This window comes from Mycteria americana, chromosome 7, assembly GCF_035582795.1.
Source record: "Mycteria americana isolate JAX WOST 10 ecotype Jacksonville Zoo and Gardens chromosome 7, USCA_MyAme_1.0, whole genome shotgun sequence".
Taxonomy (NCBI): Eukaryota; Metazoa; Chordata; class Aves; order Ciconiiformes; family Ciconiidae; genus Mycteria; species Mycteria americana.
The window spans coordinates 3,099,949-3,117,112 of record NC_134371.1 but is presented as its reverse complement, the minus strand read 5'-3'; the positions used below and the strand labels follow the sequence as shown (position 1 = coordinate 3,117,112).

The following is a 17,164-nucleotide window of genomic DNA, read 5'->3' as shown; positions in this document are numbered from 1 at the left end:
GCAAACAGGCAGTGGTTCATTTGGTGCCAGTGATTGGTAACATTTACAATAGCTGAGGGTCTAACAACTGGCTTTTTGTTTATGGATGTGTTTTGTGTCTATGAACTAGAGATACTGTACTTACCAAACAGCTATTGTTACGTAGGACTATTTATATTCTTTATATTTTGCCAAATTTTCCTGCAAATAAGTTATTTTTCACTGAAGCCCTGCATCGTAATAGATGGTGATCAGTTCATTACAAGTGTCTTCTATTTGCTTTACATTATAATCCAGTCGTTCTGAAGGAAATGATACAGGTAATACTATCTCAAAGCTAGCTGTAAACATTAAAGCTGTTTCTCACATATATACACACAGCGTTGCCTCGTGGGGTGATGTGTGGGGAGTACCGTCTGCATCTGTATGCTTTGTCATCAGGAGTTATAAGATTTAAATGTTAGAATATCTATAACAGATAAAATCATAGTGATTCCAGATAACAAATATTTCTCATAGAAAAAGATAACATTCACATTAAAACCGAAATCTTCCATACAGAGCTTTCAGAATACCAACTTTGAAATGTAAGGCTTAGAAATGATGTAGTTTAACTGAAAACAATTGCAGGATATTAGACAATTACCTTCAAATTGTTGAAACTATCATCATGTGTTTCGGTATTATTTAGTGACTTACATTTTTGTTGGGGGTTTTTTTGTAGGCATTTTCTTCTTGTAGATGGTGGAGGACTTTATTTATATTCATATGAAGGAAGATTAATTTCCTCTCCAAAATTTCCAGGAATGAGAACAGACATTTTAAATGTCCAGACAGTATCTCTGAGTAATGATACTCTAGCAGTAAAAGACAAAGCTGATGAAAAGGGTAAGTTCTCCATTCTAACAGTTCCATGTTTGCTAATAATTCATTATGAAGTTTTCAACATCTTTGCATTTAACTTTACTTAGTGTAGTTATGGTAGAAAAGAAAGCATAAATCATAAACAATTTATCTACGATATAAATTAAAGATAATATTTATTATACAAATGAATTAAAATGATGGGTCTTGCTTAACTTTGATTAAAAAACTTAAAGGGAATGATATACGTCTCTGAACTTCCAATTGTGTGTAATGCATCAGAGAACTATGGAATATTTACAATAAATACTTGAACGGTAGGTTTTCACTCTCTGACGTGATTTTCTAGAGAAGTGCCTCAGCAACTTTTTCTGCTTGACTGCTACTCTTAGAAGCTACCAGTACATTAGCTGTGATTAATTTTAGTTCTCAGATGTTCTTTGTTTTAGTTTTCTTGGGGTTGTATCTTTGCAGCATGTAAGTTTTATATGCAGCTGATATGACCATAGTTATGAGGCTGTGATGTTCTGTCTCAGTGTTGTGTCCTTGAAGAATTTTATGCTCTTAAATTTTGTGTTTTGGCATCAAAAGCACTATAATTATAAACCACAACATGGCCAAATGAGCTTCAGGTAAATTTTTGCATTAATGAGCGGTACAGGAATATCTTTTTGTCAGTGAGCTTTTTTCCTTTGTTCTATCTCTTGATGCAAATGTGTAGTTTGCCTGTGCCACAATTTAAATTTTCAGGGTCTGCTGGAGACAGACACTTCCATTGCTGGAAAACCCATGGCACTATGACTTTTGACTTCATACTTGTGCCATTTATAGGCCATACCAATATTACAATACAGGGCTGCAGTGCTATCTGTAGCTGTATTTCTCCTGCGATATGGCCAGTGAGGGGATTACCAGTGGGAACAACAGTGCACAGGAGGTGCTGTTATTGCAGGGTGAAACAGTGAAAACTTCCTGCCCGTGGTTCCAACGGGCACTAACTCAGTCTATTATCTGTAATTCTGTTATCCTAGACTTAATGATTAGATTTTAAACAGTTTCAGAATTTTAGAATGCTTTGTCTTGCAGCAAAGAAGCATCATATTTATCTTCTTTTTTCCATAGCAAAAGAAACCTTTCAGTGTGCAGTACAAAAGACAAAAGAAGATCCTGATTATTATAGGCAGCGAGTTAGCCCTTTAGTACTGATTGTATGGTAGTTTTCTCAGCATATAACCCACAACTTAAATTACTTAGTGACTGAAAAAAACCCTTGTAATAATCCTTTGAAATGTCCCTACCCAAGCAAAAGAAAAATTAGGCAAGATTTATCTCACTTCCTTGTTACAAAGCAATTTTGCTACTCCATACCACTTATATATATGGTTTTTTTCTTGTACATCCTTATCTTTCTGTGAAAACAAATACTTTCATTATTACACAGCTATTTTAGATATCTATTTTAGATATTATTCATTTTGAATAATTACTTTAAAGAGTAGTAATGTAACTTTAATGCGCTTTTCATTTTTAAGGACAACTACTTCAGAAAATATTATCCTCAAGCACCAAGACATTAAAAATATCTAAAATAGCTGTGTAATAATTAAAAGGGATTTTAATCAGCAAAAATATATTTCAGGGTAAATTATTCAGAAGAAAGCAGTAGTTTGCAAAAAAAATATAAATGGCTAAGTGAAAATTTGCATTTTATTTCTGATCTTTTCTCTTTTACTCTGTGTGTGTGTTTATGTATTTATATTACACAAGTGTATGTACGCTTGTGTATTACTTAATATGTATAACACAGAGACTTTATTTTATTGCCATATTAGAATAAAAACAATAGAAGTACATTAAATAAATTGAGGTTATATAGAAAATTCATCCATAAATATTGACTGCTGTCTATATGCATGCATATTTAAGCTTTTGATGGTAAACTCACTCTCTTGCCCCATTCCCCTGCCCATCTTCCTGAATAGAGTGAAGAGCATCTCCATCTCCCAACCATTCCTGTTAGGGTCCTGAAAATCTTGTCAGCCTGCATGCAGGCTAATCTTTATCAAAACTGGAATTTACAGAGGCTGAGTTTCTGGCTATGTTTTCAAGATAAGCTCTCCAAATCATCCTGTTGATAGGAGCTTCCATCAGGGCAATGAGTAGGGGTGGGGTTTTTTTTTTCTTGTTTAGATACGAGTCCCACTAGTAGTGGTAAAAAGCCTTTGTAATATGCCAGCACATGGGAAAACAGATTCTTGGCACAGGAAACCGTGGCTTATCTAGGCCTGTTTATTCTTCTCGACTCACCCCAGCAGAAGTGGTTTTTTTCTTTGCCCTATTTTGAGGGCAGGTCTGTTTTTCATAATGCACTGCATTGTAGAAATATCTAAGATAGCTCAGTTTGATACAGGAAGCAGTTTACACGTCGTAGCATGGAGCTCTCTACCAGCTAATGTACTCTGAAACAGAGAGAGATATATCTTGCTGTGCTTCAGTGTTGTTACTTGGATATTCTTCCTCTTTCAGTAACCTAGAAAAAAGATTGGTACCTCTGCACTTACAGTCCTTCCTCAGTCTCTAATGAAGCTGGAAGAGGGAGGTGAGCCTGTTCTCAAAAGGGAACTGCTGGCCCTAGGAGCAGTAATTCCATGATAATAGAACGTGTGTGTTAAAAGACACACAGTAGCTGTTCTCTTTCTCTGGATGTTCAAAGTGAGAGTATGCCCTTTGTTTATATTTTTAATTTATACATTTTAAAAAGATATATTTTCGGTTCTAAATGATTGTAAAGTGATGTGGAGTTTTTCCAGATTGGGGGGAGACGACACACACCTAAACTTATTTTCTGAAATACCTTAATAATCTTTGTAGATTAATGAAAAGGTAACCAATTTTACTTGTCAATTAGGTACAGTGGTTTTCTTTAAAACTCTCTTAATCTCACTTCCTATAGCTGGTATAGTAGCAGTAAAATTGGCATGTATAGCTAGATCAAAATAAATTTAATGCAGGGAGCCATGCATAAAAGTGAGAAAAATACCACTTCTCAGGAACGAGTTTTCTTTTGTATATTTAGCCAGCTGCCAAGAGCAATGCTTGTGCAAAACCCTTTCTTTACCTCCTCTGCAAACTCAACCAATGCTTGCTGAACACCTGCTCTTACAGTTTGGGGTTTTTTTTTTAATTCTGCCTGTATAACCATTGACCTCAAACCAACATCCTGTGTCCTAGTGAAAGAAATGCACGGCAGGATTAACATGTTAACATCGCCATCCTTTGGAATGAACGTGTATGTTGATCTTATAGTGTATACTTACAGGTAATGTGTTGAAACCGCAGGTGGGATGTGTTATTGAACATCTGAAATGTTTCTGTCACATTGGTGTTTTCCATGAACTAAGGTGGAATCGTGTGCTTTGAATTACAGCTGGTTCCTTATAACGTTACTGTTTTCTCTAGGTTTGAATACTCTACCTACATCTGTCTGAATTCGTGTGTATATTCACAGACTATATATAAAGTATGTACGAATAGTTTTTGAACACACATGGATGTGTGTGCGTCACATGCACTCACGTGTATATATAGATATAGAGACGGAAAGAAAGAAAAAGAAACTTTATTTTTAGGCAAGTTGCAAATTTGAGTCTTCACTGGATATCCCAGAAATATAGATGATGTAGGTGGGGGTTTTTGGGAGGGTTTTTTGGTTTTCTTTTTTTTTTTTGAGGGTGAGACAGGGAGAGAGTGGAACAGATGGACTTTTGGTAAAGATTGCAAGAATTATATATAAAATTCAAGTATATCTGGATAAAGCAGATACTTTTGCAGGAAGCCAGTTATTAATTGTCGTTAACTGTATCATCATGACAAGTGGAAACCCTAAACTGTCCTGGAAGAAAATATGCCTAGGGACCACTGTATTAAGACTCAAAATAGAGCATGTTATTAACAAAATAGAGAATGCTTCTAAAGAATGTTTTACCCAATAGTTCCAAGGACAGCTTTCTATATATCTGATACTAATTCCTTTAGGAAAATATATGTCAATGGTATCACTTCCTAAACTTTCATATTCATCAAAATTGTGGGTTAAGATTGAGTAAATCTGTCAGATAGCCTTGGTAACATTAATTTATTCAGAATGCAGGGTACAAACTTGCATCAGATAGAACTCAATGTCATTTCTGTAAATAACCATTTGAGCTGTGATAGGAAGTAAAACATTAGTTTTCTCAGTTCTGTATCAGTCCATAATATCATGTTTCAATGGCTATCAATGCTCTGAAAATAATGATATTTGAGAATTTGCACAGATCACTCCAATTGCAGAATGAGACTATTCCTAAGCTCAGCAGACTATGATGGTTACATTTTCCCAACTGTAAGATTCTTTTTTGACCAGAGTGTGAAAGTCACTGGTAAATCGAGCACACAGCAATAAATATCCACTTGCAGTAAATTGTACTCTGAAAATGAATGGAACTGCTTGAAAAGTCTATGAAGAACTGTTGCTTTTAACTAATAAACCATATAATTTTTTTTTCTTCAGTTATCTACATATTTGAAGCTTTATCTGGAAAGCCATTGGGTGATGGAAAGCCTCTAACCCATAAGGTAAGGTGAAGGATATAATGTCTCTTTTTTATTATACTTTGAAATTAAAAATCAGTAATGAGTATCCTCAATAATGGGTCTAATAACCTATTAAAGGTTTACAATCTTAATAGAAAGGAGCTTGACAACTCTAGCTGACTTATAAAATAACAAAAATCAAATTCTTTATGCAGTGTCGATGTACAAAGGGATATACTATAGGTTGTGTTCAGTTACTGGCATGTGTTTCCCTTGCATGTAAGAGTTTGAAACTACAGGTAATTAGTTTTGTTATGCAGTAAAACTGATCAACTGAGTTTCCTTTGCATGTACTCCAGAGGAACTCTTATTAGTGCTGACCTGTTGTTAACACTGAAGAAAAGAACGTCAGTGAAAAGTTGTCTGTCTTCAGTCTGAGCTTTTACTGTTTTTACTTCAAAAACGATTGCCTGAACTGCATTTTACTTTTCTTCTCTCTGTGGTATACAACAAAAGCAAAATTAGGCCGCTTCTTTGGAGAGAGGAATAAACATTTATCTTTTAGGCAGCTTTTGCTTTGCAACTGCCACTTGTATTTCTGTAGTTTTGTAGTAAATTCCTAAACGGCTAACTCTTCTCTGTTGCAGTTTTGTTTTAATCTGCATGAAATTCAATTTACATAATGCTTCATTCAACAGAGAAGACATACATAAAGTGTCTTCACAGTCTGGTTTTTCAAGGGTTTTGTGCCTTGTTTTTAGTAAAGCATTCATTTGTTTGAATATCACATGCTTTCTGTGATATGAATCTCCAAAATAAAAATCAGATATTTTCTTTTTCCTTTTCAGGCGGAAATTGTGGAGATTGCTTTGGACCAGAAAGGACTTACAAGTGAGAGAAAAATAGCTTTTATTGATAAGAACAGAGATCTTTACATTACTTCAGTTAAACGGTTTGGAAAAGAACAGAAGATTGTCAAAATAGGTAGGAAAAATTCAAAATAACATTTAACTATGCTAGCAAGCAAGTAGACTTTTTATCTAGTACAAGAGACAAAATTTTGCTTTTTAATTAATAGTGAAATTGGACTTGAAAAGACATTAGAAATAGTCTTGTGGCTTTCATAAGATAGTGGTAGAAACCATTTTAGTACATTTTATCTCAATTCTGATAATTTTTCTATCAGTTACATGTAAAGCAGTTGTTAACATTTAAGCACTTGTTACTGGATTCCGGAGCAAGCAGCTAAGAGGATACTGGAGAAGGATGTATTCCTCAGAATTATTCAATGCAGAATCTTTCAGACATTTTTCTTGCAAATGCAAACTCTTAAGTGCATAATATTTTTAATTAAAAGTTGAAATGCTGTAGACAGATGCATGATCCATTAAGTACAAAGGTGCAGTCTGACCATTGTGTTAATTTTGATCTCCAGTCTCAAAACTAAGTCCAAAAAACATTATTCTGGAAAGAACTTTCTTTCAGAAGGAGAGAACTGAATTTGGCTGACAGTTTGTAAGATGTTACCTTACAAACTAGGGGGTTAAAACCAGTTCTTATAAAAGGAACTAAGAATGACTAATAATTACTCTTTTACTACAGTTTGAGAAGTGTACCTTTATTTTGAAATTTCTTGTGGAAATGCATGTTATTCTGTTATCTTTAAATTAAGGGACGATGGTTCAAACTTTGGCTTGGAATGACACATCTAACATTCTTTGTGGGATTCAAGATACCCGTTTTACAGTCTGGTACTACCCCAACACAGTCTATGTAGATAAAGATCTTTTGCCAAAAACTCTGTATGAAAAAGATGCAAGGTAATATATCCTTTTTGACCAAAATAGTATTCTTATGTATTTTAACTAGTTTACACATTCCTTAAAGATTTATGTTAATTTTGGTAGTTGATGTTTAAAATTCTTTTCATGTTAGTACTTCTTGATCAGGAAATGAGGAAAAAGTGTTTTATAAGGTATATCATAAAGTTTGGAGTTGAAATGATGATGTGCAGTTTAAAAGTAGAATAGCATCTTGATGCAAAAGCAAAATTTTAATCATATCATGAAAGATTGCCTTAGTTGTTTGTAAAAAAAAACAAACAAAAAAGAAGATCTGTTCAAAGTATCTGTTGGAAATGAAAAGTATCAAGATATTAGGTCACAGATAATATTTCTAGCTCAGCATGTTTACTTTACGTGTTTACTTCAGCCTGTATACTTTGTGATATGAAATTCTTCATAAAGAATACCTGAATTCATTATTTCATTCTAAGAGTTATGCGAGACCAAATATTTTTTACTGAAAAATGTATTTGAAAATTTTTGCACAAATACCCAGTTTGCCTTTGCCTTACAGCTAGTGAATGTGCATAACTATAATTTTATTTTGAGAGAACATTGCAACCACCTGTTGGATATAACTGTTGAATAACTAGGTGCTTAGATTTTTATATGCTCTGAAAATGAAGTATAATCATTTTGTAATTTTGAAACAAAGATTTCTTTAAATTCTTAATGTTCTTTTCAGTAAGGAAGAAGCGAACATTAACTTACCTTTCTTTCTCTACCCAGTGAATTTAGCAAAAATCCCCAGATTGTGAGTTTTGTAGGAAATCAAATAACAATTAGAAGAGCAGATGGTTCACTTATTCACCTTAATATTTCACCTTATCCTGCGATTCTTCATGAATATGTTAGTAGTTCGAAATGGGAAGATGCTGTCAGATTGTGTCGCTTTGTCAAGGTAAATGCTAATGTTCAGATATAATTTCACTGTAATATTTATGTTTTCAAGTATTACTTTAATAATGATAATTGCATATCAGATGTTACATCTCATTTCCATTCTTCTGCTTTGTTGCTGATTATTTTTGGGCTGATCATGAAAAAGTATACATTTTTCATAATTACATAATATACATAATTTCATAATTTTCATTATACATAATAAAAATTCTTATTTTTATTCACACCAAAGTCCAGATGGATTGAACTCACAGAAGGTACTCACAGAAGTTAGTAATAAGCTTAAGTTTTCAGGACTAGGCCTTAATATAACCGATTAAAAATGATCTGCATCTCCACAAACAGTTGCCTAGTATTTTTTTCATATTTTATTTCACCTTTTTTTTTTTCCCTTTGCTTTCTTTTGTATGTACTTAGGCAACAGCAACAGATGAGGTGAGTCTGGCAGTCTTTAAAACAGACAAACAAAAATCCCCCCAAACCCTGCTTCCTTTCCCCCATTTACTCCTAGAAGAGAGTTTAGCACTTTCATATGATTATCATGACCTTAAATGTGTATTTCAAATATTTTTTTATTTGCATTATTAAATCAATACACATCCAGATAACTTGAGTTGTATAATGATTTGTATTTTGAGTGTTACCCCTTTAATGGTAGGCTTTTATTCCAGTATTTGGCAGTGGGAACTGGGATTTCAAATTTCAAATACAGTATTATGTTAACTTTTTTGAGTAATCTAAATGCATCATCTTTAAAAATAAAACAGCTGTATCGGGTGGTAATATTCATAATATTGTTTCTTTCTGATTAATATGAAGGTTTTCTAATTCAAGGAATTTTTTTGTCAAACTTCTCATGCATCCTCTTCACTTTTACAGGTAGAGTCATCCAATGAGTTTAATCATACTTAAACAGAAAAATGTTTAAAATTTTCAGTGCTTTTTTATGAAATCCCAATATAGGTATCATGTGTTTTCACTGTCCTTTTTTAATGAGCTTTTCCTCATTAGTCCATATCTGTCAACAAGTGAGGAAGGCCCTTCAAGAAAAACTATAACAGAATCTTTATTTTCAGCGTAAAGAGTACCATCATCTGGTACTCTGGTACAAAACTATAACAGAATCTTTATTTTCAGCGTAAAGAAAACCATCATCTGGTTTTAAGCATCCAAGTTAGGTACCTAGGTCTCAGTCTTTGAAAACTTCTCCTTTCCATTAATACACAAAAGAAAGTTTTTGTCTTTGATAGGTCATCTAAACCGTCCTAAACTAGATGCTGTGAATATCCTTTCTCTTTGATAGTTTGTGTTTGGGCTGAGGGATGACCTGGAATACCTTTACACGAGGTCTTGCCTTGAGTACTTTGTTTATCGTTCATGATTCGTAAACTCTTCATGGAGATACAGGGCTATTTTATTGATTTTGGCAACCCAGGTAGACAGTTCAAAGTATTTCCAATAAGTAATAAGAAAACGGACCATCTTTCTGAGGAGAGAGAGAACAGCAAGACCTATTGGTGAAAAGCTCCTAGAACCTTGGTCTCTTGAATAATTTCAGGCTGAGCTTTCAGCATTTTATCACCTAATTTTCTAAATAGTAGGGAAGTGGGAAGAGAACATGACAAAGATTTTATGAGCATTTGGTTCTCTGAACAATTTTAATTCTCCCAAATTATGGGCTACCAGCAGGAAGGTTTATCTTGTCCTGAATCATGGTAAAGAGTAGGACCACATGGCCAGAGTAGGAACGCATGCAGAGGTGGCGATAGTGAAACCACAGCCTTAGGCGAAATTACTGTGTTTCATTGGCTTCAGTGGGTCTTCCCCCTTTTGTTTCATACAAAAGCGATTGTGAGACGGGGCATGGGAATATGTTTAGAGCATACTCAGTGTAGCTGTTTATTCTGATTTAAATCAATAGTAATCCTATGCTGCTTCTAAAATCTATTCACATTGCAAAGTGTTTCTTTTCAAATTTGTTATTGAACACATTTAACAAAAACATTAAAACCCACTGAATTCCTAGAGTGCACGTGGACTAGCAAGTGCATTCAAAATTATATTTTTCCTGTCTGAACTAGAGTTTTCAGATGTGGTAGCCTAAACTATATTAACTAATACATTTTAGTAGTATATCTTTGTCATAATGTTGTCAGACTTGAAAAGGGAAGATATCAAAATGTCAGGATCTTCCTAAATGTTTTTCTGAGTTAGTGGGGTTTCCTTAAGGTTGTGTAAAAAAAAAAAAAATGCAAAAGTCATGAAAATAGAAAACAAGGGCGTAATATTATTAGTACCACTAAGTTTTTCTAATTCTTAATTCTAAACATAAAATGTACTAAAAATATCACAAAGGAGACAGAACTTTTGAAGCTCTTACTTACTTTTCAGCAGGTTCATTGTTCTACAATCAAGTAATTTTTTTTCTTTCTCTCTCATTTGTAGTACGTTTATGATAAATGTACAGTTATTGTTATTGTCAGCATCATGGTTCCAGTACAGATATTTGTGAAGCCAAGTTGAGATTAGCCAGGTTAAAATAATTTTTTTAACTACAACCAGTGCTTTGGTTTCCAGCATAGTTCCACAGGTAGTGACAGGGACACCGATGATGAGGTCGCAAAGTGATACTAGGGCAAGAGTTTCATTACTGGTTGAGGTGCTGAAAACTAATGATTCATTCAGCCACGCTGTCAGTCTCAGCTGATCACAACATCAATGTTTTTATAATGAAGGAGTTCTGAGAAATAATTAAGTAGTGACTTTCTGATAAGAGACTTAGACCACAGTGCCATAAATGGCATACTGACAAATGTTGTATTGTTATATGTTATTTTCAGGACTTGTATACTTCCTTTGAGAAGTCATTTTTAGCATGATAATAAATATTTGAAGTTTTAGGACTTGCATTTTTTTAAAATTTCAGGACCAAACTATGTGGGCATGTTTAGCTGCTATGGCAGTTGCCAACAAAGACATGGCTACAGCAGAAATCGCCTATGCATCAATTGGTGAGGTAAGAAAATTGAGTTATTTATTTCCAGTTAAATTGTTGCAAAACTAATTTTATTAATTAATTTCCATTATTAAACTATTGTACATCTCGTTAACAGATTGACAAAGTTCAGTATATCAATTCCATCAAAGATCTTCCATCAAAAGAGTCAAGGATGGCTCATATACTGCTGTTCAGTGGAAACACCCAAGAAGCTGAAACCCTGCTTCTTCAAACAGGCCTTATTTATCAAGCTATTCAAGTCAACATTAATCTTTACAATTGGGATAGGTAGTATTTCTTCAAACACAGTATGTTTATAAGCAGTCTTCCTGAGGTAACCTGTAAATTATTTAGATCAGTTGTTTTATTGCAGATACTTAGCTGACTAATTTCCTATCTGTAATCGCCCTGAGCTGTAAAAAGATGAAGTAAATAACATCCTGACAATAACCAAAATAGTAACTTTTTTGTGTCCTATTTAGAAGATACAAGTATTCTGTGATAAAAGTCCAAAACATGCTCGGAAGTATTTTTAAATAACATCTTGCTTTTTCATTATTGTTAACACAGAAAAGTCCTTAGCGATACCTCAAACTGTATGTGACCCTCAAAGAATTAAGGCTGTTTTGAAATGTCTTGTTGCTAAAAATAGATATGTGGCTATTCAGACTCCCAGCACTGTGTAGGTGGATGAAATATGAATTAGGCCTGAGAAAACAAAGTAGGAATTTCTCCTTTAAACAAAACCCCACGTATTCTAACAGAATCTTCTGAGGCCATTTACTACTAATTTCTCTGCTATTACCATATCACTGTGGACAAAAAGTTGTCTTTCCCCCACATATCTGTGGGGTTTTATTATGTTGCTTAATATGTATAATCTAAAAACTGTGTATATCAAACATAAGTATTCCTTATGCCATTGCGAAGAAAACAGATGTGAGAGTAATCAATTATACTAATCCAATGACTAATCTTTCCCACCTGTACAATACTCGTAAATGCTGTGTAGCATATGCCATAAATGTGTGTTATGACAGTGTTCAGAAGCTATTCCTGATGGTAATAAAGTTATTAAAAATTATCACTTTTACCCCTTTATATTGAAAATGCTAAACTCTAACCGTTCTGTTTTATTTCCTTGAAATAAAAAGACTCCTGTTGTCAAACTCCAATGATATGATGAGGCTGTCAACAGAAATAATTGTTGGATATTTTTCATAGCATGCATCACAAAGTAGACGGTCTCCTTCACTGGCTACTTTTAACCTCCTGTGACTGATACTAATGTAAAACTGCTTGGCCCTATAGATTAGGAATCTTTGCCTGCAGCCCAAACGCTTTTCAGTGTATCGTTTTGCAAAACCATAGTGATTGTAGTTGTGCCAGAGCATTTATACAGCCTGACAAGCCCATTTCTGTTTTATTCCAGGGCCCTAGAACTAGCAGTAAAGCACAAGACACATGTTGACACAGTCCTGGCTTATCGACAAAAGTTCCTAGAGGACTTTGGTAAAAAAGAAACAAACAAAAGATTTTTGCAATATGCAGAAGGTGTAAGTATTCCTCAGAATTATTCCTCCAGCTTTAGGTCAGCCTGCTCTTTGTAGCCAGTTTGGGAGGGTGGGGAGGAATTGCTCTTACATTTTCTTTCTTTGGTTCAAATGTGGACACAAATCTTAAGATTTTACATCTGAGTACAAGTTCATAGCTTGATGTGTGGCTACTTGGCTATTAATAGTTGTGCATGTGCATTATTTGAAGGCACAGATACGGAATGTATATATTTAGTATCTGGCAAGGATTATACAAATGAAGGCACAGTTGTTTTCTATAAACAGGGAGCTAGACCTTAGTATGGTTGAACGTGTACCTCTTAAATGTCTTCAACATCTTTATGTAATTTTATGGATAGCAACAACAACAAACTTTGAAGGTGTCTAGATATATATAAAGAGTGAACTACGAACCATTCTGCCAAATACGATAAGTAGCTAAATATACAATTTCATCAGACCTCTGGAAACCCTCTCCATCATCAGTAGGTCATTTCAATTTATTAGCATTTCACAGATCTTAAAGACTGAGGACAGATCTTACAGTTCATAAGCTAGAAGTATCTTAGATTCCACTGGAGTACTTCTGCACATTTCCTTTGAGAGGCACCCACATGTGCACCTTAGACAGCAGTTTTGTTGAGCAGCACTTATGTCCTTCCTGCTCTTCCCCTCGCTGTTCCTGAGCATTCTGAGGGTGAAACGATGAAAAGAGACCTGTGCTTTGACTGTGTCAGATCCTTTCATCCACTGTAGCTGATGGATCAGGAAATACATCCAAGCTGTTAGCTCAGATCCTTTAATCGGACAGTGCCCATTACACTTTCAATAAAGCTCGGTTTCCAATGTAAGTCATTAGCTTTTAGCACTTCTAAGGATGTTTCATTTCCTAAACAAGAGTAAAAGTCTACACAATATCTAGCCCCCCAGTGAACCATTCTGCAGTACTTTACCTAGAAAATACAGAAAAATAACAGTACAGATTCCAAGCACTCTTACCATGCAGCAATTCGGCTGCTGTGCTGGAAGTATGTCTTCTACATACTTTAAAGCCATTATTGAGCAAAAATCGTGTTAATCCCCTGATGCTTCTGAAAGAGACTTTTTAGATAATACTGTCTGGTCTTTAAATCATCAAGAAAGCCGTAGTTTCTGGAAGGGTTTCTAAGCAATAACACCTTGTCAGTGACAAGGTGTGAGCAGAGTGATGTGAGCGGAGCCTGTTTCACCTTACGCTCAGTCGTGAAACTTGGGTCTCGGACTGCAGAAGGTTCCTGGAGTAAAGAAGTCCTTTTCCACATCCATGTTCTGGAGGTCTTGTCTGCTGGATCTGAAACTAGGAGGGAACCTACTTAATGAAGTGGACGTTAAGCTCTTGGCTACAGTGGTAACTAAATTCTTAATGCAGCCTGTCAGACTCGTATAGCAAAGTTAGAAGGAAATATTGAGGGCACTGAAGAGAAAAGCAAGATTTTGTGCTGCTATTCCTTTTCCTTCTCAGGGAAAAAAAAGGGTCTCAGTTTCCCTCTCACCACCTAAAGCTCCTTCAGGCTTAAGTAAGGAGTTTTTACCTCTTTTCTATACTGCAGCTGAGAGCACTGATCTGCAATCAGATACGGAATCTAAACAAATGTGCTTAGTTGTTATATCTCACGTCTTTATATGTAAGGTATTATGAACCTAATACGTATACTGAGAATCCGTATCTTGGCAGTTACTAGGTGTCACTGGCAAGGGTTGTTGGCTTCGCTGGCAAGTAGTTCTCTGGGCTAGAGGGCAGAATTAGCCCTATATGTGGTATGTTTAGCATCTGTGTGACATCTGTTAAGGCAAACACATTCTTTCTTAGAGCTCCATAAAGATTTCAGTTGTCAGATCCAAAGCACCTGGACCCAGTAAATGCATCCTGAATTGAGGGATTAACCTTTTCACATGAGAATGTGGGTATTGCAGTTATATCTCCCCTTGCAGAGAATCTTCCTTGTTATTTCATGACTTAGTTAACAGAATAACAGCTACTCTGAAAATTCCCTGTGCAGCAGTTGAGATATTTTTTTCCCATCCCATCTTTGACAGTCTTAATTCTCCAGCAATGAAACTGAACTTTGCAATTACATTTTTGCCCAGTTTTTGGACATGTTTTTATAGTCATCAAGTGCACCTTGATCCATTCTTTCTTGTCGAGCATTTTTGGAAAGAGACAATTATTGTACCCCACTGTACCGTGGATATTGTACTGTATCTGTTGTCTGAAGTTTCACTGAAATAGAATACAGCCGGAAGATGACGATTCTCTGCACCTGGACAAATGCCAAGATAAAGCTAAAACGTTTATTGACGTAGAAGACAAATTTCAAGCAGAAATCTGATTTCTGTTATATCAGATAACTCGTGTAATATGCAATCAGTTTACTTGTTGGACTTTAGGTGCAGTCAAAAGACATCACTGCATGTATTATTGATAAAGAGCTATATTCTCAGTAATAGGACACAGATGTCATTACATCTAAATTAGATGCAAGTTGATCCAAGTTATTTTCATATGTTTTAATGTTGGGGGTTTTTTGCCAGACACAATGAGATGTATTAGTATTTGTTAAAATATATCAAGTCTGTTTTATTTTAAAGGTGGAAAGTTCAGTTTGTTAGAACTCAACTGTGCCTTCATACATTCCATTAGTATAAGTTGGCACTTACACATGACGAACTATATAATGATTGATATGGTCACTTTGTAATTATAACTTCAAATTCTTCTGTTAGTGAATAGCTATCTGTTTGACCTCTCTGTATAACATTAGTTGACCTCTGTGTACTCGCTTTTCTGTTCTTACAGCTGGAAGTTGATTGGAATAAAATCAAAGCCAAAATAGAGATGGAAATTGCTAGAGAAAGAGAACGAGCAGCAGCCAGTCCTGCAGTGAGAGCTAGTGTAACTGTACAGCAATGACTGTCCGTTTGGTCACCTTGATAAGTGCTTCTTGAATATTTTGTACTGGCATATTTTGACAAACATATATTAAAAAAGCCACAGCAAAGATTTTGCGGGGAACAGGGGTGAGAATTGGTGTAGTTCTTGTTAATTGTTGGGTGACAGGCAGAATTATTTGTTTACTACAGTCTCACTTTGAGCTGGGTTTATGTTCTGATGCCCTAGCTGCAGTGAGTAGCTGCATTGTAGTCCATAATACATGTATGAGAAAAAAGGGAAATTAACTTTTGTCTTGCCGTTAGTGGCTTTTAAATTTTCATTGCCATTAAAATTATTTAACCTTGGTTGCCTATAATTAAGTACCGATTTCCCAGTTTAAGCACCTAGTTAAGTAGTTTGGTTATTTCTGCAACCTCAGCGACCTCTGAAAGACTTGTTTAAATTGCCCTGAAACAAATTTAGCAAACTGTAAGTGTTAAAAATTAAAAAAGGAGCTTGCACCTATAAAGTACAAAAGAATATTTCACTCACAGTTATGGTAACACATATTTCTGCTGGTACGTATGTACCAGCAAGTTCTTTAATAGATGATTTCAGATTATTTCAGCAACTCAGGTTTGTCACTGTAGCAAACTATTTAGCAATAAAGGGTACTTTCTAAGAGAATGTAAATTGTTTAAAATGCTATGGAACGTGCTTTGAATGTTGTTTGAAGTAACAAACAGCGTTGTTGGTTGGGTTTGTAGCATCTAACTGTAATTGACAACGATATTGAGAGCTTCCTTAAGGTTAAAATATCATATTCATTTAAAAGAAGGAAGAGTTTTCCATGTATTTTTTCTGCCCAAAGCACTTGATTTGAAAATACTGTTTTTACATTTGTGTTATTTCATCAAGATATATTTTTCTTTGTTTTACATATGAAAATGGCTGCATATGTTAGGTGTTCTTTGCAGAAGCCCTTTGCATTATAAATACGTGTGCAGGTTATTCATAACTGACATTGTAGAATATGTATCTTTTAAAATGTTAAATATCTGTATATCTGGCAAATTTCTTCTGGTTTGTAAATCATTACATGACACTTTTTTTTGCATAGTTCATAAATTTCTTAATAAAAACAAATAAAAGGTTTTTTTAAATGTATGTAACAGATGATGCATTAGGTGATCTCCATTGATTTACCTGACTGCTAAATAAAACAACATTTTTGATGTAGTTCATTTGAAGCTCCGCAGTATTCTGGTGTACTGACGTGGCAAAGTGAACACCTTCACCTTCCATTGACTTGCAGAAAGCACTTACTAGTTCCAGAATTGAGCCCAAAATATCACTAATGGCAAGTGTTTAATGTTAAATTTATGAAGCCTGACTCAGATTTGTAATGCAATGTAAGCAATTTTTGAAGACCAGGCTAGTGGTGATAAAAAGTTCAGGGTCTCGGCTCAATCTTTGTCTTTTATCCTTGGGCCGGTTTTCCAACAGAGAAACAGCAGAGGTTGTTTTGTACAGC

The 17,164-nt window shown here is 34.8% G+C and overlaps 1 protein-coding gene across 5 annotated transcripts in view; it reads left to right on the top strand.

Moving 5' to 3' along the window:
- The window catches only part of IFT80 (intraflagellar transport 80), a 57,407-nt gene extending 40,478 nt beyond the window's left edge, over nucleotides 1-16,929 (top strand). For 4 of the 5 annotated variants that reach the window (XM_075506815.1, XM_075506817.1, XM_075506816.1 and 1 more), the window contains 9 exons: nucleotides 704-867; nucleotides 5,396-5,460; nucleotides 6,267-6,402; nucleotides 7,091-7,238; nucleotides 7,992-8,163; nucleotides 11,092-11,181; nucleotides 11,279-11,451; nucleotides 12,596-12,719; nucleotides 15,556-16,921. In XM_075506815.1, coding sequence (XP_075362930.1) covers nucleotides 704-867; nucleotides 5,396-5,460; nucleotides 6,267-6,402; nucleotides 7,091-7,238; nucleotides 7,992-8,163; nucleotides 11,092-11,181; nucleotides 11,279-11,451; nucleotides 12,596-12,719; nucleotides 15,556-15,669 — 1,186 coding nt within the window. In that variant the 3' untranslated portion in view covers nucleotides 15,670-16,921. Of the gene's footprint in view, nucleotides 1-703; nucleotides 868-5,395; nucleotides 5,461-6,266; nucleotides 6,403-7,090; nucleotides 7,239-7,991; nucleotides 8,164-11,091; nucleotides 11,182-11,278; nucleotides 11,452-12,595; nucleotides 12,720-15,555 lie in introns of all 5 variants that reach the window. The other variant, XM_075506819.1, reaches the window with a different exon arrangement.
- The last annotated feature ends 235 nt before the right edge of the window (nucleotides 16,930-17,164 follow it).